Source organism: Anser anser (assembly GCF_964211835.1).
Source record: "Anser anser genome assembly, chromosome: 19".
NCBI classification, from domain to species: domain Eukaryota; kingdom Metazoa; phylum Chordata; class Aves; order Anseriformes; family Anatidae; genus Anser; species Anser anser.
In genome coordinates, this window is record NC_139740.1 from 11766146 (window position 1) to 11789217 (window position 23072).

At 36.4% G+C, this 23072-nt stretch overlaps 1 protein-coding gene across 4 annotated transcripts in view; it reads right to left on the reverse strand.

Annotated features, from left to right (window-relative positions):
* Positions 1 to 1932: 1932 nt before the first annotated feature.
* The window catches only part of PITPNC1 (phosphatidylinositol transfer protein cytoplasmic 1), an 88812-nt gene continuing 67672 nt past the window's right edge, over positions 1933 to 23072 (reverse strand). For 3 of the 4 annotated variants that reach the window (XM_083805453.1, XM_083805454.1, XM_083805455.1), the window contains 4 exons: positions 22838 to 22933; positions 14197 to 14352; positions 13398 to 13461; positions 1933 to 6499 (listed from right to left, as the gene is read on the reverse strand). In XM_083805453.1, coding sequence (XP_083661579.1) covers positions 6240 to 6499; positions 13398 to 13461; positions 14197 to 14352; positions 22838 to 22933 — 576 coding nt within the window. In that variant the 3' untranslated portion in view covers positions 1933 to 6239. Of the gene's footprint in view, positions 6500 to 9870; positions 9990 to 13397; positions 13462 to 14196; positions 14353 to 22837; positions 22934 to 23072 lie in introns of all 4 variants that reach the window. The other variant, XM_083805456.1, reaches the window with a different exon arrangement.

A 23072-nucleotide genomic window follows, 5' to 3' on the forward strand; every position in this document is an offset into this window, starting at 1 on the left:
GCCGAAATCCGCAAAAATGGGGGGCTGCGGGTCCTGCCTCCTCCGCTGCGAGGTCTGGGGAGGCGCTGCCAGGGGACATTGCCAGAGAGCACAAAAGCACAGCGCGTTCTGCACGTTTTCAGTGTTACAAGCCTAAACCGTTCGTTTTTCAGAGCACCGTTATAAAGCTGAGCAATAAACCACATTTAGGGGCTTATTTATTCGGGTGTTTCCAGTGTATTTCGTGCGCGTATTAATCAGATTATTTCCACAGACTTGTAGGGTTGTATGAGTGCCTAATTGCGCAGAAAAATGCATCATTTTATGCAGATTAGTAAAGGACATCAGATAACAGGCGTTGGTAGTCTGCATCTACACAATAAAGTGCTGCTGGCTTTAAGATCAGGTTACTGAAATGCATTTCTGCCCAATGAAATGTCTCATTACACAGGAATTTTGTAAAGAATTAGCAGTGGAATTTGTTCCCTCTGCAAGAGTACAAACAATCAGAGTACACTGATCTTAATAGCAAAAGGATCGGGTCCAGATTTTTATCCACTTTGTAATGTGTGTGCATGCATTAGCATTTTGTATCTGTGTAAATTTTGGAGAAGTCTTAGTAATACAAGCTCCAAATATAAAAACAAAAAAGCCAACAAAAAGCACCCAAACCCATGAGCAACAAAAAACACATCAGGCCCAATTATTAGAAATGTTATCATCCTAGTTGTCTGCTGTCAGAGGACACGTGGTGAGCATTGCAGTTTTGGGACCCTTGCTGCAAGCACAGCTCTCTGCCAGAGAATCCAGGTCTAACTTGGTCACTGGAAGGACAGTCACAAATGCACTTGGGTGGTGAAGGCTCAGTGAGAGCCTTGGATGTCTGCAACGTACAGCCCCACCACACTCATCCCAACATGATCTTAATACACCAAAGCCACCAAGAAGTCATTACCACAGCACTGTGTGGTTTCTAGCTCGTTTGTGCGGTTACCAACGCCATTAAGTGTTGGATTGCACCTGGATGTCCCCGTTCCATCCCACCACATAGGCACTGCCTCACCCTGTACATCACAGCTGTTTCTCATGCCAGGTGCATTGCATTGGTTGCTTTTTGGCAGGACTTTACATCTTGCACTGTCTCCTGATGTCACTATAGCTTTCATGTGTCAGCATTTCTTTAGCTGGTCATGGGAATCTGCTCTGGTGACTCCTTCAGCCCGTTCTGGACATGGTACCGATCACCTCTGCAGCCAGAGCTGCAAAACGCCCTGCATCTGGCAACGTCACATCACCCACTGCTGCGTGCTTTTAGCTGGCTGTGATTCGTCTTGCAAAGCAGCTATAGCGACCCGATAGTTTACAGGGTAAATCCTGTCATTTCTACCTGAAGTATTTTCAATATGTATGTTTGTTTCTTATTTCCAGTCCTACGCTGTTGTGAAGCATTTCTATACCAAGTAAGCAACTAGCAATTTTCTGGGGCACAGAAAGCTTTATGTATATGGAGTAAGCCCTTGCTTAAAAACTTAAAGAATCATTGTACACATGAAATTTCCGTTGGCTGAAATGAAATGACTTGAGGTACGAAGGATTCTTGTCTTTTGAGAGGTTTCCAGTGTTCTCTTTTCCAGTGTTTACTACATCACTGCGCTGTAAACCTCTGCATGGAGAATTAGAAATGGCTCCCTACTGAAAAAATTCCTTATCAACCAAATGGTCATTTACAAATGAATGGGCTAACATGAGACCGAGGGGGCAGCTACCCTGATAAAATCTTTAAAAGCTGAGGAGCAACAAGACCTAGCAGATGTTAAGTGGTTTAAATTTCCCTTACAATGCCAATTCTTTGTGCTACTTAATTTTGAGGAACTGACTTGCAGAGCTGGTGGTAGAAATGTTAATGGCCATGTTCCTTGCCAGAGAAGACCGAGTAGAAGAAAACAGCCACACTTGTAAAGAATACTTGTTGGTAGTTTATTTACAACAAAATGCAAGGGAAAATACAATATTAAAAATAATAAATAACTAGCAAAAATCAAAAATTAACTGAAATGGATGAAAAATATGACAATCAAATTCTCCTGCTTAGCTTTGCATTGTTTAACATGCAGAGCAGTTCAAAACTTGGTCCTTCTTTGATGGTAGTAATGGATTGCCTAATGTAGCCATCAGAGCTCTAAATAAAAGAAATGAATTACTGGACATTCAGAGTCATGTGGAATTATCACAGAAATGAAATAAAACAATGAAATCTGTTTAAGTGACACCACAAAACTACAGGAGATTGTAATTCAATGACCATGCTGTTCATTTAAAGCAAAACATTGTTAGACGTATTTAGCAATTTTAACTTACACATATAAAACCAAGTCCAAACAATGGAAACAAAAAAGCTCCTATTGACAAGATCATGAGTTCTCTCTTACTGCACTAACTCATAAAAAGCATACACATTTGGCTTATTTCAAATGATAACACATTGTTTGGAAGTTATAGTGCAGCAAGCTTCAAAGCAGTTTTAACACAATGTAGCGGTCTTGTTACAAAATAAAGAACAAATATTTCCATTTCAAAATCTCTACAGCAGCAGTTAATGCAAATTGGCTACTAGATGTCACACAATCACCTTCCAGAATAATAGTAATAATAATAAAAAAGTCAAAGAATAAGGTCAAATACTTTCTTTCCACAGGATTTATCCAGTCATTTACAAAATCAGCAATTACATTCATAAGAAATCCCATAAAGTGTGTGTTTCAGGAATGTGCTGCTTCTCAAAGTCTTTCCAGGCACCTCCTTTTTAAATTTATGAAGAGGTCTGCCCTTCTAAAGATTGCAATTGCCAGTTATTTTGTTACAATTGTTCTACAAGAAATATATAAAAATATGAGCAAAGCTGGGAAAAGGTTTTAATAGAAGCCCAAACAAAGTAATCACATTATTTACTCTGAACTGTATTCTCCTTGGTGAAAAATTCCTTGTGAAATCCTAACAGGATTATATTGTGTAATTCTTCTGTCACTGTGGCAGAGAATAGGAATACGCAGCTGCTGTGCCCATTCACCTTTGCTGGGTACCACCATACCCTCTACAGATGTATTCACTAATTACATCATTTATTTTTGCAAAAGAAGTGATGAATACCTGCAAAATATTATTTTTCTCCTAATAAAGATGCTTGAAAATACAATAGAAAGCATTCTGACAAAATCAGTAATGAAAACAACCCCTTAGCCTCAAGATGTTACCCAGGTATTCCGACGTTCCTTTCCATTTCACGTTGTGTGATTTTGTGTTTGCTGGGAATATTCCAGAAGTTATCCTGCATAAAATTAAAAATCAAAACAAACCAACCAAAAAAAAACAACCCACAAGAACAGAAATGTTATTTAAACTTCATATGGACAAATTGGTTAATTACTGACTGGTGGGGAAAACAAAGTAGAACATGGCGGAGGTTACTAACATAGATGATGAAAAGCCTGGCATATTTCTTATCCAAACCAATGAAGAAATCTAGATTTTTTTTTATTTGCCTTCATTAGTAAGCAACATGGAGGCAATGTGGATAAGCGTGAACCTTATTTTGGCCAGCAGTGAATTCAGGCTGTTTGGTCAATAAATCTGGTACTTCTCAAGACCAGCACTGCCTGGTGGAAGGACTATGGCAGCAGCACATGCCGATGGAGACACAGCATTAATGAGTCTGGCATTTTTTCCATGACACGATCAGTGTCTTTCTCCTACATATCTGTCACACAGCTATAAGATGTATCCTGTTCAGGAGTGTTAATAATTTTCATACATGCTTTACCTCCCAAACCTACATGGTATGATAATCACCCTATCCACACGGGATTTGAAATGAATCAGTTAAACATGAGTAAAGGTGTAACTGCTTTGGTCTAGTAATCTGTAACAAACCCAGATGCCAAAACCTCTACAGAAACAGTAACATGTAAGCACAAGGAAATTATGACTAACTAGAGCTGGGCAATTTTTTCGTTGACAAAAAACAAATTAATTGAAAAACAGACTTCCATCAGTGGAGCAGACCTAAACTATTTCTACATAGTTAAATTCAGGAAATAAAAAACAACCAACAACAGTTTATCTTTTAAAAGATTTCCCTTCTCTGCCAATGTCTCAATCTTGCTACTAAATAAATAATAAGGATTAGACCAGTTATAATCATTATTACATAATTTGCACACTCTTAAAGCTGAAATTATAAACTAATGCAAGAAAGTTTTGTTTGCAGCATCACAGCGGCTTTTTTTTTTTTCAAACAAAAAATCATCACCTGTCAGTTTACTAGCTACACAGAATTACAAACTCTGGGAAGAAATGCAAAGCAAAACATGGACAGTAAGTGGGAGGAAGCATGAAGTCAGACCATAGCTAACCTACAAAGAGCTTCTGGATTTTGCTAGCTACAGGGTTTTAACTATCAATCAAATATACACTTGTTCTCAGTGCAGGTTGACAGTGGAATTACCTCTCCTGCTACTAAAACAACACTATAAATACCACACATTCAACATAACTTCTACTGGATCTACAGCCATTGAGAAGTTCAGTGCATTTAAGCCAGTCCAATCATTACATTGTGCTGAGAAGATGGCACAAACGTCCTGTACAGGTAAAAGGCCATCCCCAAACTGATTGTTCAATATTCCATGATAGTTCAGCTCTGGAGGACTCTCTTCTTTTTATCCATGTACCATGTCACCAGTGGTACAAAGTATCACCCACTTTGATCGTATCATTCATGTAACAGCTATCATTCACTGGGAATTGAACAGCAGCTTATTTAATGTCTACTACAGCTACCCATCCTGATAGATGCTGACAATATTGACTAAATAGCTATTTGTATGAAAGAGAACAAAGTACCCCAAATGGGGGTCAGAGGGAAAGTTTCTCACTGAGTTTACATTTTGAAAAGTAAAGAAGGAAGGAAGAGAACACTTTTGCAATTCATTTTTCTCTTCCCCCCTCAATCTACACTTCCCTTCCGGGAAGCATCCATTCTACGTTTTAATTCCTGAGATTGAAGAGTGATTTCACGTGCAGACCAGGAGGAGCACTTCTGTTTCCTTATTGTCACCCTACATGTGACAGAGCAGCCCCACGATTCATTCGCTTTTCCAAGTGACTGATTTTATTCACTCCTTCTCTAGAGGCGGTGGTAAAGCCTGAAACTAGCTTTCTGTTAGTAGAGATTGTGCTCTTTAGGAATGGTGAGAGCCAGGAAAGAAAAAGTAGTCTCATATTTTCTTTCCTTTACATTCAAGGTCTTACAGGGTAACTACCACTCTTCTTTCAGTGAGGACAAGACAAAATTCATTGGTTTTCCCTCTCAACTGGCTCAATTTAGCTGCTTTTTTTTTTTTTTCAATCTTGTATATGGAACATCATTGGAACACCAATATGAACTTAAGAGATCACAAAAAGAAAGCTATTAAAATACATTATCTACAAGAAATAGGTGGTTTCTTTTACAAATTCTGTGCAAGATAGAAATAGTTCAATGGCCTCAAAGTCAGTATAATTAATTACAATTGGGGCTTCAATACAATGATATTTTAGGTTTGAAAAGTTTCATGTTTGTTAGCTAGGCCCCAAATCCTGAGTCATATTAAGCAAAATATGAATCTGAGTGATTGCTGTTGGTGTTCAAGTACAATGAGTTGCAGGTCAAAGGTTTATGAACATACATGAAAAGCCTGAGAGTAGGATGGATTTTAAAATCAGTTATAAAAGAAGACGATTGGAGCTTTTTTATCCAGTTAACCCTGCATTCTGCTTGGCACAAATTTGCCTCAGAAGTCCTTGGCAGCTTTACTGAATATCTATTCCTAATTATAAATGCTATGACCTAGATGTGGATTTCCAAGTAGAGATACTGCTACAGAAAGATTTATTTTCTTTTATAGGGTTCTCCTCAGACTATTTCATTGTAGGTCAGTAAGACGCACCATATGGCTTGGAACACTGCTTTAGGAATATATAAATTACATTCTCTTGCATGCACTTCTCTGAAGGTTTTAAGGATCAAGCCTGAGGAAAGAAGCAATCTTTCCACAACAGTGAGATTATCCGAAGCAAAAAAACAAAAAACAAAAAACAAAACAAAACGAACAAAAAGAAATCCAAGAAACACCAACCAACCACCATGACCTTTCTAGAAACTGTATTATGTTACTCTTGCTGTGGTAGACATGGCTTATCAGGAGGAATCACGCTGGGTTAATTTAAAGTTTTTTTTTCTCTGGATCTGGAAGAGTGAGGGTTTCTGGAGCAGACTTTTTTCGAGGCCGGTCTTTGGGAACTGTTAGGAATTCGGGAGCATCTGTGGAGAGAGGAGTTGATGGAGCACTAGATGGAGCACTGCGGGTTGAAGAAGGCATGGAAATGTTAGAGATAGCTATTGCAGGTGGAAAAATCCCAATTTTCTTGTTGGTAGCTTCCTGAGTTGCTCGTTCAAACTCTCGGACTTCATCCATTGTCATGTCTTCAATAAGAAGAAAAGAAAGATAAATGACATGTTAGAATAATTTCAAATGATGATTTCATTAACTCAGTTAAACTACTTCCATCCAAATTTCAAATCAGAGAGTGACTGCTTATCATGCATATCATTAAATGATTCTCCATATGAATTCTATCTTATTTTAATGCATTGACTGGAGTACAATAAAAGGCCAATGTAAAGAAAATGAAGTACATTAAGCACATACTAATGGTTCTTCTATCTGGGTCTGGGTCTGAACTGGATAATGAGTGCTACCTCAGTAACTGCTGGAAAAATCAAGCTATTTCACAGGCAATTAAAGAATATATTTAGATACATAGTCAGCAAGTAGAATTTTTCAGAACTTCAAAGAAAACAAAACTGACATTACTTTCATTAAGATTATGAGCACAAACTGATAAATGACTGTCACTGGTTTGTTTCCCTACTGCAATTATCAAGGGATGAAAACTTCTCTCTCCCCATACGGAGCTTCCAGTGACTTCTAGTAACCATTGCTTGCACAGAACTATTATGCTTTTCTACTAAGAATGCCTAAAGCATTCCCTCAGACTTGATAGTCACGACACACTTTCCAACATCCCTGGAAAACAGAGGCAAAATGAGATGAGACGTCAAAGCCACTTTGCTATGGAAAATCAGGTCCACAGGATGTTTCAGAAGTCGTGAAAGGCTTCTCATGCAGGTGACAAATGTGTCACAGTGCTGTAGAAACCCACAAGAGGGCAGAGCAATCCCAGCATAATGTTTTCTAAACTGAGCTGTCCAAAACTTTTTTTGATAAAATCCTAAATGAATGACATCTGCTGCAAATGAGTAACATGAGAAAAAACATAATCTGCATGGCATTCTGAAACCTGCTGCTTCATGCCTATATTGCCTGCAAGACGTCCACTAAACCAACTGAAATAAATTGTATGGTTTTCACTGAACACCACAGTAAATCTGTGTGTTTGAAGGAATCACAGAATGAAACTCAAAATATTCAAACTACCCCAAGTAGAACAGAGCAAAATCCAATATCTGAAAAATACTAATTGAAAAAGGTGACTACTACCAAAGACAAAACAAAAACCAACAACCCCATCTTCCCCACCTCAAACCAACGCATGAGAAGACGCCCTGTAAAATCTCTTCTGAGTTCTCTCTGGGTAATTATTTTATAAATCATAATAAATCTTTGGAAGATGTGATTAAAACCCTGTGGGAGTGTGGTAAAATATGGATAATTTATGCTTCACATTCAAATAATAAAGAACCAAGTTCTGCAGATGATAAAGACATTACAGCTATCATTCTCTACTCTTTCTCATCCATTGTTGTCAGTTTTTGTGACATCTTTGTAAATCTTGTGGTATATGGCATTCCTTTTCAAGACTAAAATTTAGCAATTTCATTCAAGTATCATTAATAGATTCTCCGAGTTCTCAGAACTCAAAAAGGAACCCAAGCAAACAAACAAACAAAAAAACCAACCCAGAAGTATAAACACTGGCATTTTAATCAACACAAAATTCTGGCATATATGAGTGTCTGAGACATGGGACTGGCAATAGTGCTTACCATATGAACGGCAAAATGATATATTTTCAGTACATCTATACTTTTTAATATTAGCCAGCTGCACGCATCTGTAGCCTTGGCTGCAGATGTTAGGTAGAAGAAGCTTTATGTTATATTATAACATCATGTTAAATAAACAAAACCAAAGAAGTTGCCAGCTGCCTTCTCTCCTCACTGCAGATTACATTCCAGGGGCCTTTTCAGCCTACAGAGCTGTGCCAGTTATTAGGAGGGAGGACCAAGTTCTTTTCAAATCTGAGATAAGTGGTGGAAATAAACAGGTGGTCTGTTAAATAAACAGGAGGAACTGCACCTACTTGTGTTGGAGGTAGATTTGAACCTGATTTGCTGATTTACACTTTCTTCTGCTCTGTAACAGCGCGTGTAGTCTCTCTGATTTCAAACTGTTTGAAAAAACATCCCCAACATCAAAGGGAGACCATGAATTTATCTCAGCTATTTTTGATTGAGGACCTCCATATAAAATAAAATAAAGCTTGTCTTAAGTGAATCAGAGTGAAACGGGACAGGATGATTTCTCAGCTTACTGGCCATTTAAGTGAAAATTGATTGAAGTCTTACTACAAGGTGTCCTCCAAGACTGTAAATTTTAAATTCAGACATGAAATACTCATTATCTCTTCAGCTGAATTTTGCTTTTCAGCTTACATTCACCTTAAATTCACCTCTGTTCTGATATACTCTCGAGTAAAACAAGTCCTTGCCCTGAGCTTAGAAGGCTCAGACTGTGAAATATGTCCGTGCTCTTTCTTTTTTTCATAAATGACAAATTCTGTCCTGACCTCAATGGTAATTTTGCCACATGGGAACTCAGGTTGGCAAACTTCATACAAGCCAAATCCTGAAGTGTAGAGCCAAAGTCAAAACTGATTCTCAATTCACTGAACAGGTAAGGAGTAACCTTGATGCCAAGGAACTGCAGCAAAACAAACACATGAATTGTCCTCCTGTTTATCCTGTAGATAACATCTCATACTGGTGGGAATTTTTACTAAGGACAAAGGACTTAGAACTTCAGGCCTTGCCCCACACCTGTTCCTTGAGTAAAACCATCACTGCTCTGTTCACAGAAACAAAGGAACAATAACATTTTTAGAAGCAAATACCATTGCATCTTTTCTATTTGCAGATACTAATAATTTCCAATGTTAGGCATCCACTTGAGGTGCCTAAGTTAGGAACCTGAATTCTTACAGTTTCCAGAATCTGAATCAGAGCACCTACACATCAATGTGCCCTTTTCCACAGATTGCTGGTATATACTTCTGAAAGTACTTCTTCTCACCTTGTTGGTAGCTAATCAATGATGACATTAAAATTAGTTTGAAACAAGTGAGTAAGTCATTAGCTTTCTTTCCTGATGAAGCAACGAATTTTATTAGTCCCACAGAAATTTTCCACTCTCCATGTTCCTGGCTTTTTGACTGAAAAATCTAAACTCTTGCATTTTTTAAAAACTATTCAAATAATAGAAAGTAGAACTGACATTTAACTACTACTTTATGCATCCAACTGAAATTAGGGAATTTTGTTTTCCCCAAAGACAGGGACTTGTATGTGAGCCCAACCCCACCCTTTCTTACATCAGTGGCAGTTTACAGTGTAAAAGAAAGGATTGCACTTCATGGAGAAAGATTCTGTTCCTGTTGAGGCAAAATTGCTCAAAAATTCCACTGACTGATCAGCAAGATCAGTTGGTTGCTCTTCTCTGATCTGTGCAGGTATATTAGCTGAGGATGGGCAATATGTTTTAAAAATTGACATACTCTTGCTTTGGCATGGCTCTCTATTTCATCCACAGTAGATGAATGTTGGTTGCAAACTTTAATGTTGGTTTTTTCATGCATATTTTTCTCGTATTCTCGAACATCATCCATAGTCATATCTGTAAAAAGTTCAAAATTGTTGGCATTTTCCATTGATTCAATGCAAACTTGATTTTTTAAGAAGGTTCTAGGAATATATAGTCTTTCAGCAGAAGCCAAAAAGGATTTAAAAAAAGCATGGAGCAACTAGCTTTATGAAATTTGACTCATAAAGGTAGTTATATCAGCCAAGGAAGGTGTAAGAAGGTTAAGTCAAAGGGAGTCAGAGAACAGGAAGGAGTGGAAATTGTTTGGGAGAATCTGTGTAACAAGGTAGGCAAAAAAGTGTTGAAGTGCAGGCCTTGGCAAAAGCCAAGATCTTCTAAAAAGATTTTAGAAGATCCCTTAGAATAAAGGACAGATACAGAAATATTGTAAAGATTTACTTACCTTTGCAGGAACTTTCTAAAAGATTTTATATTATCTTTGCATAGTATGTCTTAAAACCAGCAAACAGTCTTACTGTTAAAACACACATCAGCTCAGATGATCAGCACAAGCTAACACTTAATTACACCAGAAAGTGGATTAATAGTGAATATGTTAATAGCTTTGTAGCCTCAAGCCATTTAATGCATTATAAAAATTACACATACTTTACAAATAAGGCTAATTCTACTGGTAGGATCATTTATCATTGTCTAGGCATGCCTGATGTTGTCCAACTTGCAAGTAGTATGTTAAATGCTTGCTATGTAACTCAAAGCAATCGTTAAGGATTTAAAGAAGTTTTTGTCGTAAATCATACTTCTAGTAAAAACATTCAGAATCCAATTAGCTGACTTGTGACCTTACTCTTCTGAGTATTTTACTTGTGAGTAAGGTGTAGGTGAACATGATGGCTGTCAGAATATTGGTCCATTCTTTGCAGTTATTTCATAATTTCGGAGCTTCATGAAAATAGACATCAACCTTTTATACATACAATTTAAATACCACTTTACTAGTACAGTACACTTGGAAATGCGTACCATTTTTGGTAATGTACACCAGGGTTCTGTTCTTGAGGCTATTGTTTTTGTTAAGTTTATTATGTGCCATTTGGATTTGTGCAATTTATATCACAGCACTTCTTGTTATGTGATACGTGGGTCTTGATGCATTTTATGAGACAGCTCTTAAGGAGAGATACAACTTTAGCTGTTATATTAGTAGCATGCTGTAATACTTCATCAGTGAAAATGAAGTGCAATCTAAAATTTTGACCAATATAAAACAAGGAATACCACTAATATACTCTTTCAACCTGTTTTGTTTGTTTTTTGTTTGTTTTTTTTTTCTGTTGTCTGGAATGAAAGACGAGCTGATAAGCCATGTAGATAACATGCTAAGATGCATTTTGCCAAGCAAAGAACATGCTCTTTATTAGTAACTAACATTCTGAAAGTAGACTTTTCTTAATAAAGCTAAATACAGTTTAGTAAACAAGACATTCATACTTACAGTAACAGTAAGAGTAATCAATCAGTAATATCAGTAACACAGTATGCTTGATAACTGATTTTAATACACTGGTTACCTGATTCAGTTTAGCTGACTTGCATCATCTCAGTCTTTCTCAAACTTTAATTTGAAAAGGTAATAATTTACGGCAAACAGACTCTTTAAAAAGATAATGAAATACTCGGTTTGTAGTCAGCAGGTCTTACCACCTGTTATTCTCAGAACACTGCAGAGCTATAAAGGCAGCAGAGAGCACAGAGAGTTACCTAAATTAACTTTCTGCACTTTCTTTTCTTTTTCTTTTGTAAGCCTTGCTATATATTTAGTCTTTATTCATATCTATTTTAGAAAGCCTAGATTTTTTAGGCTTTGTAATTCACCTGACAAGTAAGTACTAAAATTACAATATATTATTTAATGAGAAGACACATCATGACAGTAAAAATCCACAGATAATTGTGTACTGAGTTATTTCATTTGTGGAAAGAGTGTTTTTCACAGGGTATATTAAGAGTTAAGAATCTGTGGCTAAATGATTTGGGGCCAAAACTATTCCATGTGTTTAATTTCATGATTACTCAGTTGTCATTTTTATCAAAAGCTCTGCTAAAGTGCAGATCACTCTTGGCTTCCCAGTACTGTTTCTTTGACTTGTCTTTAAGAGGTATTTTTTGGGCAAATTTCTGGGCTCAATTATTGTGTGAAGTCAGTCTTCTTTATTTAAAGTCATCAGTTTAAATTTCTTTGTTTTGATTATTGCATACATAAAGTCAGAACAGTAAGTATTAAAATCAGTCATGGTTCTAATGTTATAGAAACTATTACATTTTGTAAGAAAAGTCAACACAAATGCATCTGTTCTGAAAAATAACTGAGTCAATTTAAATCAACTGTCAAAAAGTCAATTTAGAAAACATCTTAAGTGATCTACCCTGGGAAATAATCTCTAATTTTTTTTCTGTTTTGGGGAATAAACAGCAGAAGTATAGTCTAGTCAGATAAAAAGAACTATTCTCAAAAGTCTTTATCCTTATGAATGCACACACACAGGTGACTTCATTTTGTACAGGAAAATAGTAGATCACTATATTGCAGGTAAGAAATTAAAAAAATATATCTAAATTTAAAAAAAAGCTCTTGGAAGTCTTCCTTACTGGACATAAAATTATTGTATTAGTTTATGGCTACACAATACAAGTAATATATATATTAGTAGATTTCAGTATTTTATAATCATTACGGCACAAGCTTTTTCATGCACTATTCAATTTATAAGATATTCTCAAAGATATTTATATTCCCAAATAACTATTATATGCTAGATGGATATTTTATCTTCTACAAGTATCTATGATTATGGTTACATCTTACTGAAAATATACGTATAAAGGACAAACCCTGTGAACTTATGCCCAATACTACAGCTGGTGCATGGATTCAGTACAGTTTTTGCATGCAGCTGCTGTTCAATCAGACCCAGAGGGTTTTATATTTATATTCATTTTTCAGAAAGGACATTAGAGTTCTATCTTTTTGTTATTGCAATCCATATTATCACTTTAAAACCTTCATAAACAGCTGAAAATGTGTTGGATCAGAGGCCCTAGGAGTTTGCAGTATGGAAATTATTAATAAGAAGCTTTAATAAAACCTGCATGCAGCTCTCCATATACATGACTCTTGGCAGAGACAAGAGCTTCTATCTGCCTACAGTGCAGGATGACTGGATGTATACTCTGAGATGCATGGGATATAAAGGCATCCCTGTATATGATGCCTACCAGCTGCCAAAAATACAGTCTATCCTTGCTAGCAAAGAACCTGCCATAAATGAACTCCGTATGTTCCACAGAAACTGAACGTAGTTCTGCCTCTTTCATGAACAACTTATGCTAGGACCTGATGGTCTATGAAAGCAAATTGAAAATTGTTGTTAATTGCGATATGCTTTTCATCTCAATGAGCTCAATTTGGAGAACACTTACCATACCACTCATCAACCCAGGCAAAAGCCTGCCGGTGACCGATCAATAGTATATCTCTGACCACCTGTGAAACAAGGAAAAGGTTAAATATCTTTGCAGCAACAAAACATTTTAGAAAAGTGACAGTGTTGACTTTCAACAAGATTTAATATGAAAAATATTCTGTCAGTTTTATCTCTAAAAAGGCATACCCTAGAGAATCAGACATCCTGGCTCTGAAGGCCTTGTAGTCCAACCTCCCACTCACAACAGAACGACTGCCAACGCTGGATGGATCACATCAGCGTGGCTTTGACTAGCATGAGAAGCCATTTGGGAATATGTGCTGAATCTCATAATCTTTGGGAAAACAGACTGGAACTCTTTTCCTTTTCCTTATTAATTCTTTGGAAGAGTAGAAAGTCAACACTCTAAAAAGTATTATCATTTGGCTGTTGTGCCATTCAGTAATTCATTTTTTACTAGACTGACTGGAAAGCTCTCCCATTATCTGTTTGTAACAAACACTGTACTGTCTACTTGTACATTACTCATTTATACTCACAAATCCTTTAGCTCATATATTTATCACAGCACTGAAAATATTACTGATATTTTTTTCTTAGCCTTAGACCCAAGTAACTCCAGGCTTTGTCAAGTTTACACCCAGAGATGGACTCTTTGGATTTGCTCCAGACCTCTCAGACCTTGAGAGAGATTCAGCTAAGCCTCCTACCTCCAACACAGTTACATTCCTGTGCAGGATAATACTCAAGTTCTGCTTACGTGAAGGATAAGAAACAGCTCTTGTTTCACTGACCTTATGTACAAATTGTTCTACTCTGGTTTGAAGTCCCCAGACTTCAAATTTCACAGTCACAAGTTTGTAGGAACACATAATTGGCTGATGGGTCTCTCTCCAGCCTTCTTTTAATTGGCCTCTCCCAGTCTTCTGTGACTTGAAATATTTAGGATCCTGCAAAACAAAGCAAATGTACTCAGAAATCCTGGAGAAGTCCTGTTTGTTTGTCTGCTAAAATAAATGCTTTGGTAAGATATAAAATATGAAAACACTCTAATAAACATTATGAAAAAGTAAAATGAAATGGGCTTAAGTGAGCGCCAGGCTATAATAAAGTCCAATCCTGTCTTTTATGCAACAGCCAGTGAATTGGTGGCATTCTTGGAAGCTGCTTTGAAGCTCATTTGATCTAGGACATTTTCTACTATAGGAAAATATGTGACTGCAAGTCATTCCAATGCAATGCACTCCAAGTGTTACTTATGGCCTTTGGAAGCAATGAAGCAATGTTGTTTCTTTAGGACTTGTTTTTACACTACTCCTCCAGTGTGACTTACAGGTGCTTTCTACCCATGCCTGTCTTCATGAGATCATGTTCAGTTTAAGCTTTGATGCATCAACACTGATGTGACCCTGGCTGATATTTTGCAATTTTAAGTGAACTTGTATATCTAGATTACCAGCTAAATATGAAACTCCAATTTGGCTATTTCTATTTACAACTGAGTTATGATGTTTTTGGGCAAAACAAAGAAGCACTGATTTCAACACTAGCTGTCTTTAACTAACTGCAAAATCCACCAGTGTTCACCTGTGTTGCCTTGCCCAAAGCTGAGAACTGGGAAGCCCTTTTAAATTCATCCTTTATTAAAAAAGCTGTTAAACATTTATCTAAGTATATGCTTTAATTACGTGCTCAGTGGAAGATGATCAGAAAAAAAAACCTAACAAATCAGTAAGACTACTGTGATTTTAATTTTCTTCTTTCCATTGTGAAATACCATTCAGCACTATTCCTTTTTTCTAGTATGTGCAGTTATCTCCTGACTTGGCTTCTGTTTTTTTTCCATAAACTGAAGCTCTGTCATTAAAGTTTATTTACAAAGTTCTAATGAGGTGACAGGCTTCCTTCTCTGTGAAAGTCATTGCTTTTATTGCTGACACGTTCTTTTCTAAATAGAAACTTTAAACTTGCAGTATAATAAGGTTTCAATGTTAAATCACCATAAAAAAACAATTCAGCATCATCATATATCATAGCAACATACCGCTGTATATCACAACTCATAGTCACATGCTGTTGCCATTCTTCTCACTCAATAAAGCTTGACCTCAGGTTGATCTAGATATTTTCTGGTTGAAAGAGCTGTTTTATAGCTGATTACTGCCTGAAGCAAGCAATATAATAATAATAAAAATGAAATAAAAAGGGAAGAACTAAGATGCAAAATTCTAGAAGATGGTTCCATGAGTAAAGAAATAGATTACAGAAAGTATCATTTTAAATATTCCTGCAAAATACTGCAATATAAAATAAGTAAGTATTTCTAAAAAGGAAAATCAAAAAGAAATAGTAATTTTATGTAAGAATGGTCTGCTGCTTCTTACACACACAGACAGTACTGGTGGGATGAAGCCATTGTCTTGATTAAGCACTCTGGATACACCCTTTAATAATACTGAGTGTTATGCAGGGATACTTTTATGTCAGTTCAGTGATAATCAGATCCATAATGGAATAACTTCAATACAGTCCAAAGAGATTAATGTAATGAATTTGAGTTGATACCAAATGTTCAAAATCCTTAAATAAAAATTAAGTAATGAACAGCTACCCTGCAGGACTGCTCAGTCATAGATAAGACTTCTGTCTTGTTCAAACTGCAACAACCCTTGGTTTTAGTTTGTTTGCTTATTTATTTATTAATTTAATGAAGTTAACCCAGGAGACAAGTGGATTCATAATGGCAATCCTTTTTAAAATGGTGGCCCCCGAACAACCCATTTACTGCAATGCAGTTCACCCATGACATCACTCCTAGTTCCAAACGCTTTTAAGAGTGCCCAGAGATGGCACTTTCACTTCCCTTAATCACGTCCATTTTTCTTGAAGGACATGCTGTGTAGTCACAAATTGGCTGGACAGCTTCAAGCAGAGCCAGGCAATGATGGACAGTATAGGCAACTTGTATCTAATAGCTTTAATGGGACTGCCTGCCTTTCTGAAAACATTAACATATTGGTACCACAAAATTGTAAACTGATGAATGGAAGCCAGGAGAAAGAAAAGAATCAGAGAAACATTTCCAGAGTGCTGTATGAAAGTTCAGTATGTTAAAGACTTTACTGTGTGCTTGCTCAGGTGAGTTAAAACCCAGTTCACTGGGAGCTGTATGTGAAGACTGTGTATAAGCTGAGAAGTGCAACGTGAGATACACAGCCACATTAAGCAAAGTGAACCTGAGAATTTAATCTCTTCGTCATCAATTCAAAGGGCATAAATGTTTTACAGAGGTGAGTTGCCACAAGTAAAATTAATATCACTGGCTGTTTTACCAAGATGCTAAAAAAAATTAGGTACTTTAAAAAGTCTCAGATCATTTTAGAAGGCCACTAATTCTTGCTCAGGAGTTGCTTGTGCTATGGTTCAAGTATTTAGAGGAAGAATTTCAATACGTTTCCTTATATTTAAACCTTTCTTTGGCCTCTTCTGTTGGTCACAGCCACAGGGAGCATCCCGAGCCAGAAAGACCTTTGGTGTGACCAGGACTGCTAATGTTACGCTCTTCAGCATCTGATCCCACTGAAATCAATGAGAACATTGACGTGAATGCTACAACCCAGAAGGATTTTATATGCCTAACTCATTGCTTTGAAATCTCAGATTAAGATTCACAGCATGGAAACCTTTCTGCAATTAGGCACATCAGGTTCTTCTAAAAAAAATGAAGCAGTGATGATAATTTTTTATTAAATGCAAGTAGAAAAAAGTATCAGTACACAGCACTGCTCCTCCTCCTGGCTTTCATGTTGCAGCTGATTAGATTAGTCAGGTAGGACAAATTAGATTCCTGTATCATGCCCCCATCTCTCCAAGTCCCGCGAGGAAGCACTGGGCACTCCCCATATCAGATCATGGATTTTCCTTTCTTTGCCTGTGAAAGGTACAGCAATTTGCCTAACACATACCAGAGGCACCAGGCTGGAGTGAAGGAGCATATTCTCTAGGCTATGAATCATGACAAACAGAGCTTGAAAAACTTCTATCAGTGACTGGAAAACAGGCAAGCTGATCCTACATCTGAAACCATATTCATGTTATTATTTAGGTCACCTATTTTATGTGTACCTTATTTTTGCCACCCATGCCTTCCTTTCTATAGAACCCATCATCCAAAGAACACTGCCTCTGTTCACTATTTTCCTCTTAATTTGTCTACTGGCAAAATCCTCAATCTGTTTTAAATGTAATGGCATAGCAAAAATCTTTTTGTTTAAATAACCTTCCTGTGCTTTTATAAGACCCAATTTATTAGGAAAGCCCATCTGGCAAATCCTTTTGCTAAAGAGGAGTAAAACCTACTCTGTATTTGTAATACATTATTGCCAGGTGCAGAGTGATTTAAAAATAGCACTTCTACTAACATAGCAGAAGCATCATTACCTGTGAGCTGGGCTTATTTGAGAATAAAACACAAAACTACAGTGAAATAAAGTAAAAGCCACAGTGGGATGGGTATGCTTCCAAACATGGCACTCTCCCCGTGTTTCTGACTTAGGCCACGTCTGTCAGTTCCCAACTCAGCACACTTACAGTCGGAGATCCCATTATTTTGTATTTATTTACTTAGCATTTACTTAGCATTTATTTACTTAGTGTACCTCACGGACTGCAGACATCGTTGTCATCAGATGTGGAACTGTAACCCCTGTTCCAGGAGGCAAGCACTGACGTGAAAATACAGCACTGGCTTGTTCTAAGGCTTTTTCAGATTTAATTCTGAAATGTTATTTTTTACTTGAAGTGAAATAATTAAACACTGTTGTTGCTTATAGGAATATAACTTCCAAATCTTAATGTGTATACTTTCCCTTAACTATGCCATGGTATCAGGCATGATTTGAAGATCCCATACTATTCTGCTGCTTATAGGACCCCCCTCCCTTTGTCTGTATGGTGGAAGCCTGCATGAGACACCTTGCTCATCTCATCACTGGTCTGTCTCAAAAATGACTTGCTGGTTGTATGGTCATTTTAGCACTGAAAAGATCCTCAAGCTGTGTATGGTCTCCACAGGTGAAAGTGCATTGTACTTACGCCATACATCCTATTCTCTTACTGGATGCTGTCCAAATGCCCCCAGAAAAAGATTCTTCCTGCCTTCCTTCTAATGCATAGGTTCATTTTTTTCAGACTCCTATTGCAATATATTCCACCAGTATGCTTTTGAAGTTGTCTTTTTTTCTTCTTCTTCCCTGTTTAAGCTGAAAACCAATTTGTTTGATCTTGAATTTCAGAACCAATCCTTCATGGTTTTAATACAGGGGATCTGGCATTTCACCGTCAACTCTAGTTGCTAGGTTTTGGATTTTAGCTTACTTAGCCTAGTGCTCTGGAAAGATTTGTTGATGTTAAGACGCTACTATAGAGATTTATTTGGAGTAATTTTTTTAAATACTTTTCTCTTTTTGAATTTCCATAAATATGTGTTTTCTGGAAGAGCCAGCTAAATACGTAAAGAATTATAAACACTGGGACAGTTCTGAGGTGTTAAAATATGATAATCCAGTCAGCCTTTATGTGAGCTCACAGCTGACTTTAGTAAGTAAAAGGGTATTTTCATTTGTTTTTATGTCCTGTACTGAACTATGGTACTGAAAGCTACATGCACTCACTGTGGGAGCTGAGGCAGCTGTATTATTTCAACCATCATAGTTTTCTGGATAAGTCATGTGATGGATTCAGAATGTGACAGATTCAACCTGGACAGTAGAAAGCTGAACCTACTACGGTGCAGCTGTGATAAAGTCAAAAAAAGGCAGCAGTTGAAGATGAAAACTGCACCAGCTGCACAAAATCTTTCTATTTGGAGGTAACTTAAAAAGTTTATTCCATGTGTCCAACTCAACTGCTTTGTTATAAACAGGAAATGAAACACTGCTAATTCTGAGAACTTGAATATAGTGGCAAAGAACATTTTGCTCAGTATCTCATATCTACAGTAAATGTTTCATTTCAGTGAATGATTCACTTGAGGCCCTCACCCTTCAGCACAGCTCAGTTTTGTTCTCTTCCATAATTCAGATAAATATACATGCCTATACGGGGAATATGTGATGGCTGGCTATACTTATTCGTTGATGGTAAAGTCACACAGAAATACGACAGATCCTCTTACCTGTAGGATTGTACTTTATTTATAAAGATATAATTCTATTTTCAATGTAACATGTACATTCAGATTTGGAAACATGTGACTCGTTATAGAAAAACAGGCACACCTATTAGCTTGGATCTAGATTTAAGCTTTCTCTCTTTAGAACCCTATTTTTAAACATCCTAAAACATTAAGGTTTTAGTTCCATGTTTATAAAAAAGCTACATTTACGGTGTATGAGTACTGGTAAGGACTCTGGTGGTCACTCAACAATGAGATTTATAGATGTCATTAGGTTAAAATTAACAAGCATTATCTGCTTTGGGACATCCAGAATTCCTGCAGTTATACCTCCTGCAGTCTTCTAAAAATGCTTCCATAGAGGACAGAGCTGGACTCTGTGCGTGTCTGTAATAGCTTACAAAACTGTCTTCTGAATCACTATCCACCTTGTGATTTAAGTCCTTTGTGCATGCAGACAGATAAACCCTCCATTCTTCAGGGTGTTCAAATCACATGATTCTGGTCAAGAGATCACTCAGTATTATTGGCAGAGGTTCCTTTAAAATGTTATTTAATGCAACAACAACCCTTCTTAAGCCTCCAGCTAACTATATTTTGACTTTTCAATGTCTGATGCTTTGGGTCCCTTGGATATCTCATGAAGCCTCCAGTGGTAACTCCAATATTATTGCTTCTATTAATGATATCTGTGTAATATATACATGATATCTGTGTAATATATACACAACCATATCATTTGATTATATAAATAAAACACTAAAATGGCTGTGGTTAATTGTGTTATAATCAGTGAATAATTTGATGCACAAGTGCAAAGAAAGGTTGCAGTCAAAATGTAGAAAGGAATGAAAAATTTAAGATTTTGACACAAACAGCTTACCAAGGACAAGTGAACACTCTAAAGCTAAAAATAACCGAAATCACAAATACTAGCTTAATTGCAACTATGTAATTAGTACCGTTTGATCATATCAGAAAACCACCTCTATATGCAGGCTTATAAGCATTAACAAAACCCAAGCAGGTTAAGCAGTATACAAAAGGTTTGAATTATTTAAGCTACTTCTCTAAAATACAGTAATACAGTTAAACAATGAAAATTGCCATTAAAAGCAAGCATATTTTCAATTGAAGAGGGATGCATTTTAATCAGGATATAAAAGAAATTTAAAGATTATTTCTAGAAGTATGCTGACCCTGATACAGAACTTGTTTAATTTTAAGCATGTGAAAGAGCCATTGAAATAAAGAGATTACTAACATGCCTGAATTTAAATCATTCTCATTGCTCTTTCTGGATCAGAGTCAGAACACTTATCCAGTCGGATCTATTTCTTAATCCTGAGGATTGTACTTCACTTTTAATCTTTAACCTTAGTATCAATTCAGATTAAGTGATGTAAAACCAGCCAAATTATTGTTATTAGTGTAATTAAAATACCTTTTAGTTATCTCTGAAACTGTTATTTGGAAAACACAGACCATTTCTCATTTATATAGAGTTACTTTTTTAATACTGTTCTGATTGAAAGCAGACAGAAATTACATTTACAAACATTAAAAATATTTTTATAGTTCCTAAATTATGTAAGAGACCTCAGCAGAAATGGGAACTTGGCTTCATGTTCATCATATGGTAGCATAAAATACAGAGTTTGTAAACTTTGGAATTCACTGAATTCAGCTATTATAAATTCAATTATCAATTACAGTATGTGCACAGTTAAATGCTAAGGTGTTCTCATTTTGTATGATTTCTGAAACAGAATTTGGAAGCCAACATATAAATCATCCATCGGTACAGAAAAAACAACAGATGCTGGTCTATTTTTGTTGTTTAAAACCATAAAAAAGATTCCATTTTGCTTGGAATAAGGTCTCTAGATTTATCTTTGAAATACAATACAGATTTGTGTTCTTTTCTCACCTAAGATGAAGCCGGTTTTCTATATCATGAGATTAATCATATGAAAATTATGTTTAATAGTTGGCTACAAAAAATAGAAAGCTTAAAAACTAGATGTTACCTTCATGTTTACAATTTGTGGAAGTGCACATACCAAAATGAAAAATCTTACATGATTTCTTCAAAACATGGTCAAATACTGATGTGTTCAATAGCAGCAATCATTCCTAAACGGAACTGGATGACCATGGAGTTCAGATAAGGTGATGGGACCAATAAGCTGCTTCATGAGGTGTTACATAATTTTTGGTATGTAACAGACTGGTTTTATTACCCAAGGAAACTAATAAAATTACTTTTCATTCTACCGTAGACCCGATTTTATTTTATGACCAGGACATAAAATTTCAAATAGGATCTATAAATAGAAGACAACAAGTACCTGACTTTTTAAGTGTGAAAAGCATGTCTCCTATGGTATAAAAATATATTCATTGGCAAGTCTTCATTTTCTATCCTAAAAATGACTGTGTAGTCTCACTTTGTATAGTCAAACAGCTGCCATACTCATTGCCAGCTATGAATATATACTTGGCTCCAGAGGCAAATCATATCTCCAAAATGAAATGCAAGCATAGATCTGATCACTTCTCTCTAGTTACTCATTCTGAACCATCGTTTTTTAAGTCTGATGTCAAAACATTAAGACCACATCTTCATTTGCATGGTTGTTACTGATTTCAGAATAGTTAATTGCATTGACCCAAAAGAAACAAACAATCAAATATACATGGGAGCAATTTTCAGGGGAATTTTAGGACAGTGAATGTGTCTGCTTGCCATTGATGCTTTTTAGCAGATTTATTATATTATGTAGTACGCTTCAGTCCCTCTTGGTCTCACGTCATGATTGCCCCTGAGCAACTGTGCATCAGCCCTATTCTCACTGCAGCATATTTGTCCTTTGCCTCAGGCTTAGACACTTCACATGACTTCTTTCTTGGGGTGGGATGCGGATAAAGAAACCAGTAACTGCTCAGATCTGCAAACAATTAAATGAACTTCCTGATTCAAAGAAAAATCTTTTCTAATTTGAATGAAAAGGTCTGGTATAGGACACAAACTGATAAGGATATAAAAGCATTTCAAAAAGTTGAAGTAATCTGTAAAAGAAAGTGCCAGGCAATCTAGATAGAGGGGCTGCTATCAGCTTCCCATTTAATCAAAAGCTTTTAAAATTCTAGTGACCACCATAATTTCATATCAAAGTAAAATTGTTTTGATTCCTATCAAGGCTTTACTGCAGCCTCTTACATTCCCTTCATCATTTCACAATCAAGTTGTCTCTTACCTCTGATTCTTTGTAATAGCGCTCAGGAATTTCATCACTGGCAATATCAATAAAGCAGACTTCTCGTTCCAGATCTTTAGCTTCATTGTCAAAAATCTGCAAGAGTTAAAGAAACATAACACTAACAGGACAATGTACTTACAAACCACACCTGGAATGAGGGCTACAAGCCATTTTTAATAACTCGTGCAATGGAACGTATTCACACTTCCACTTGCACTGCTTCTGCTGTAGG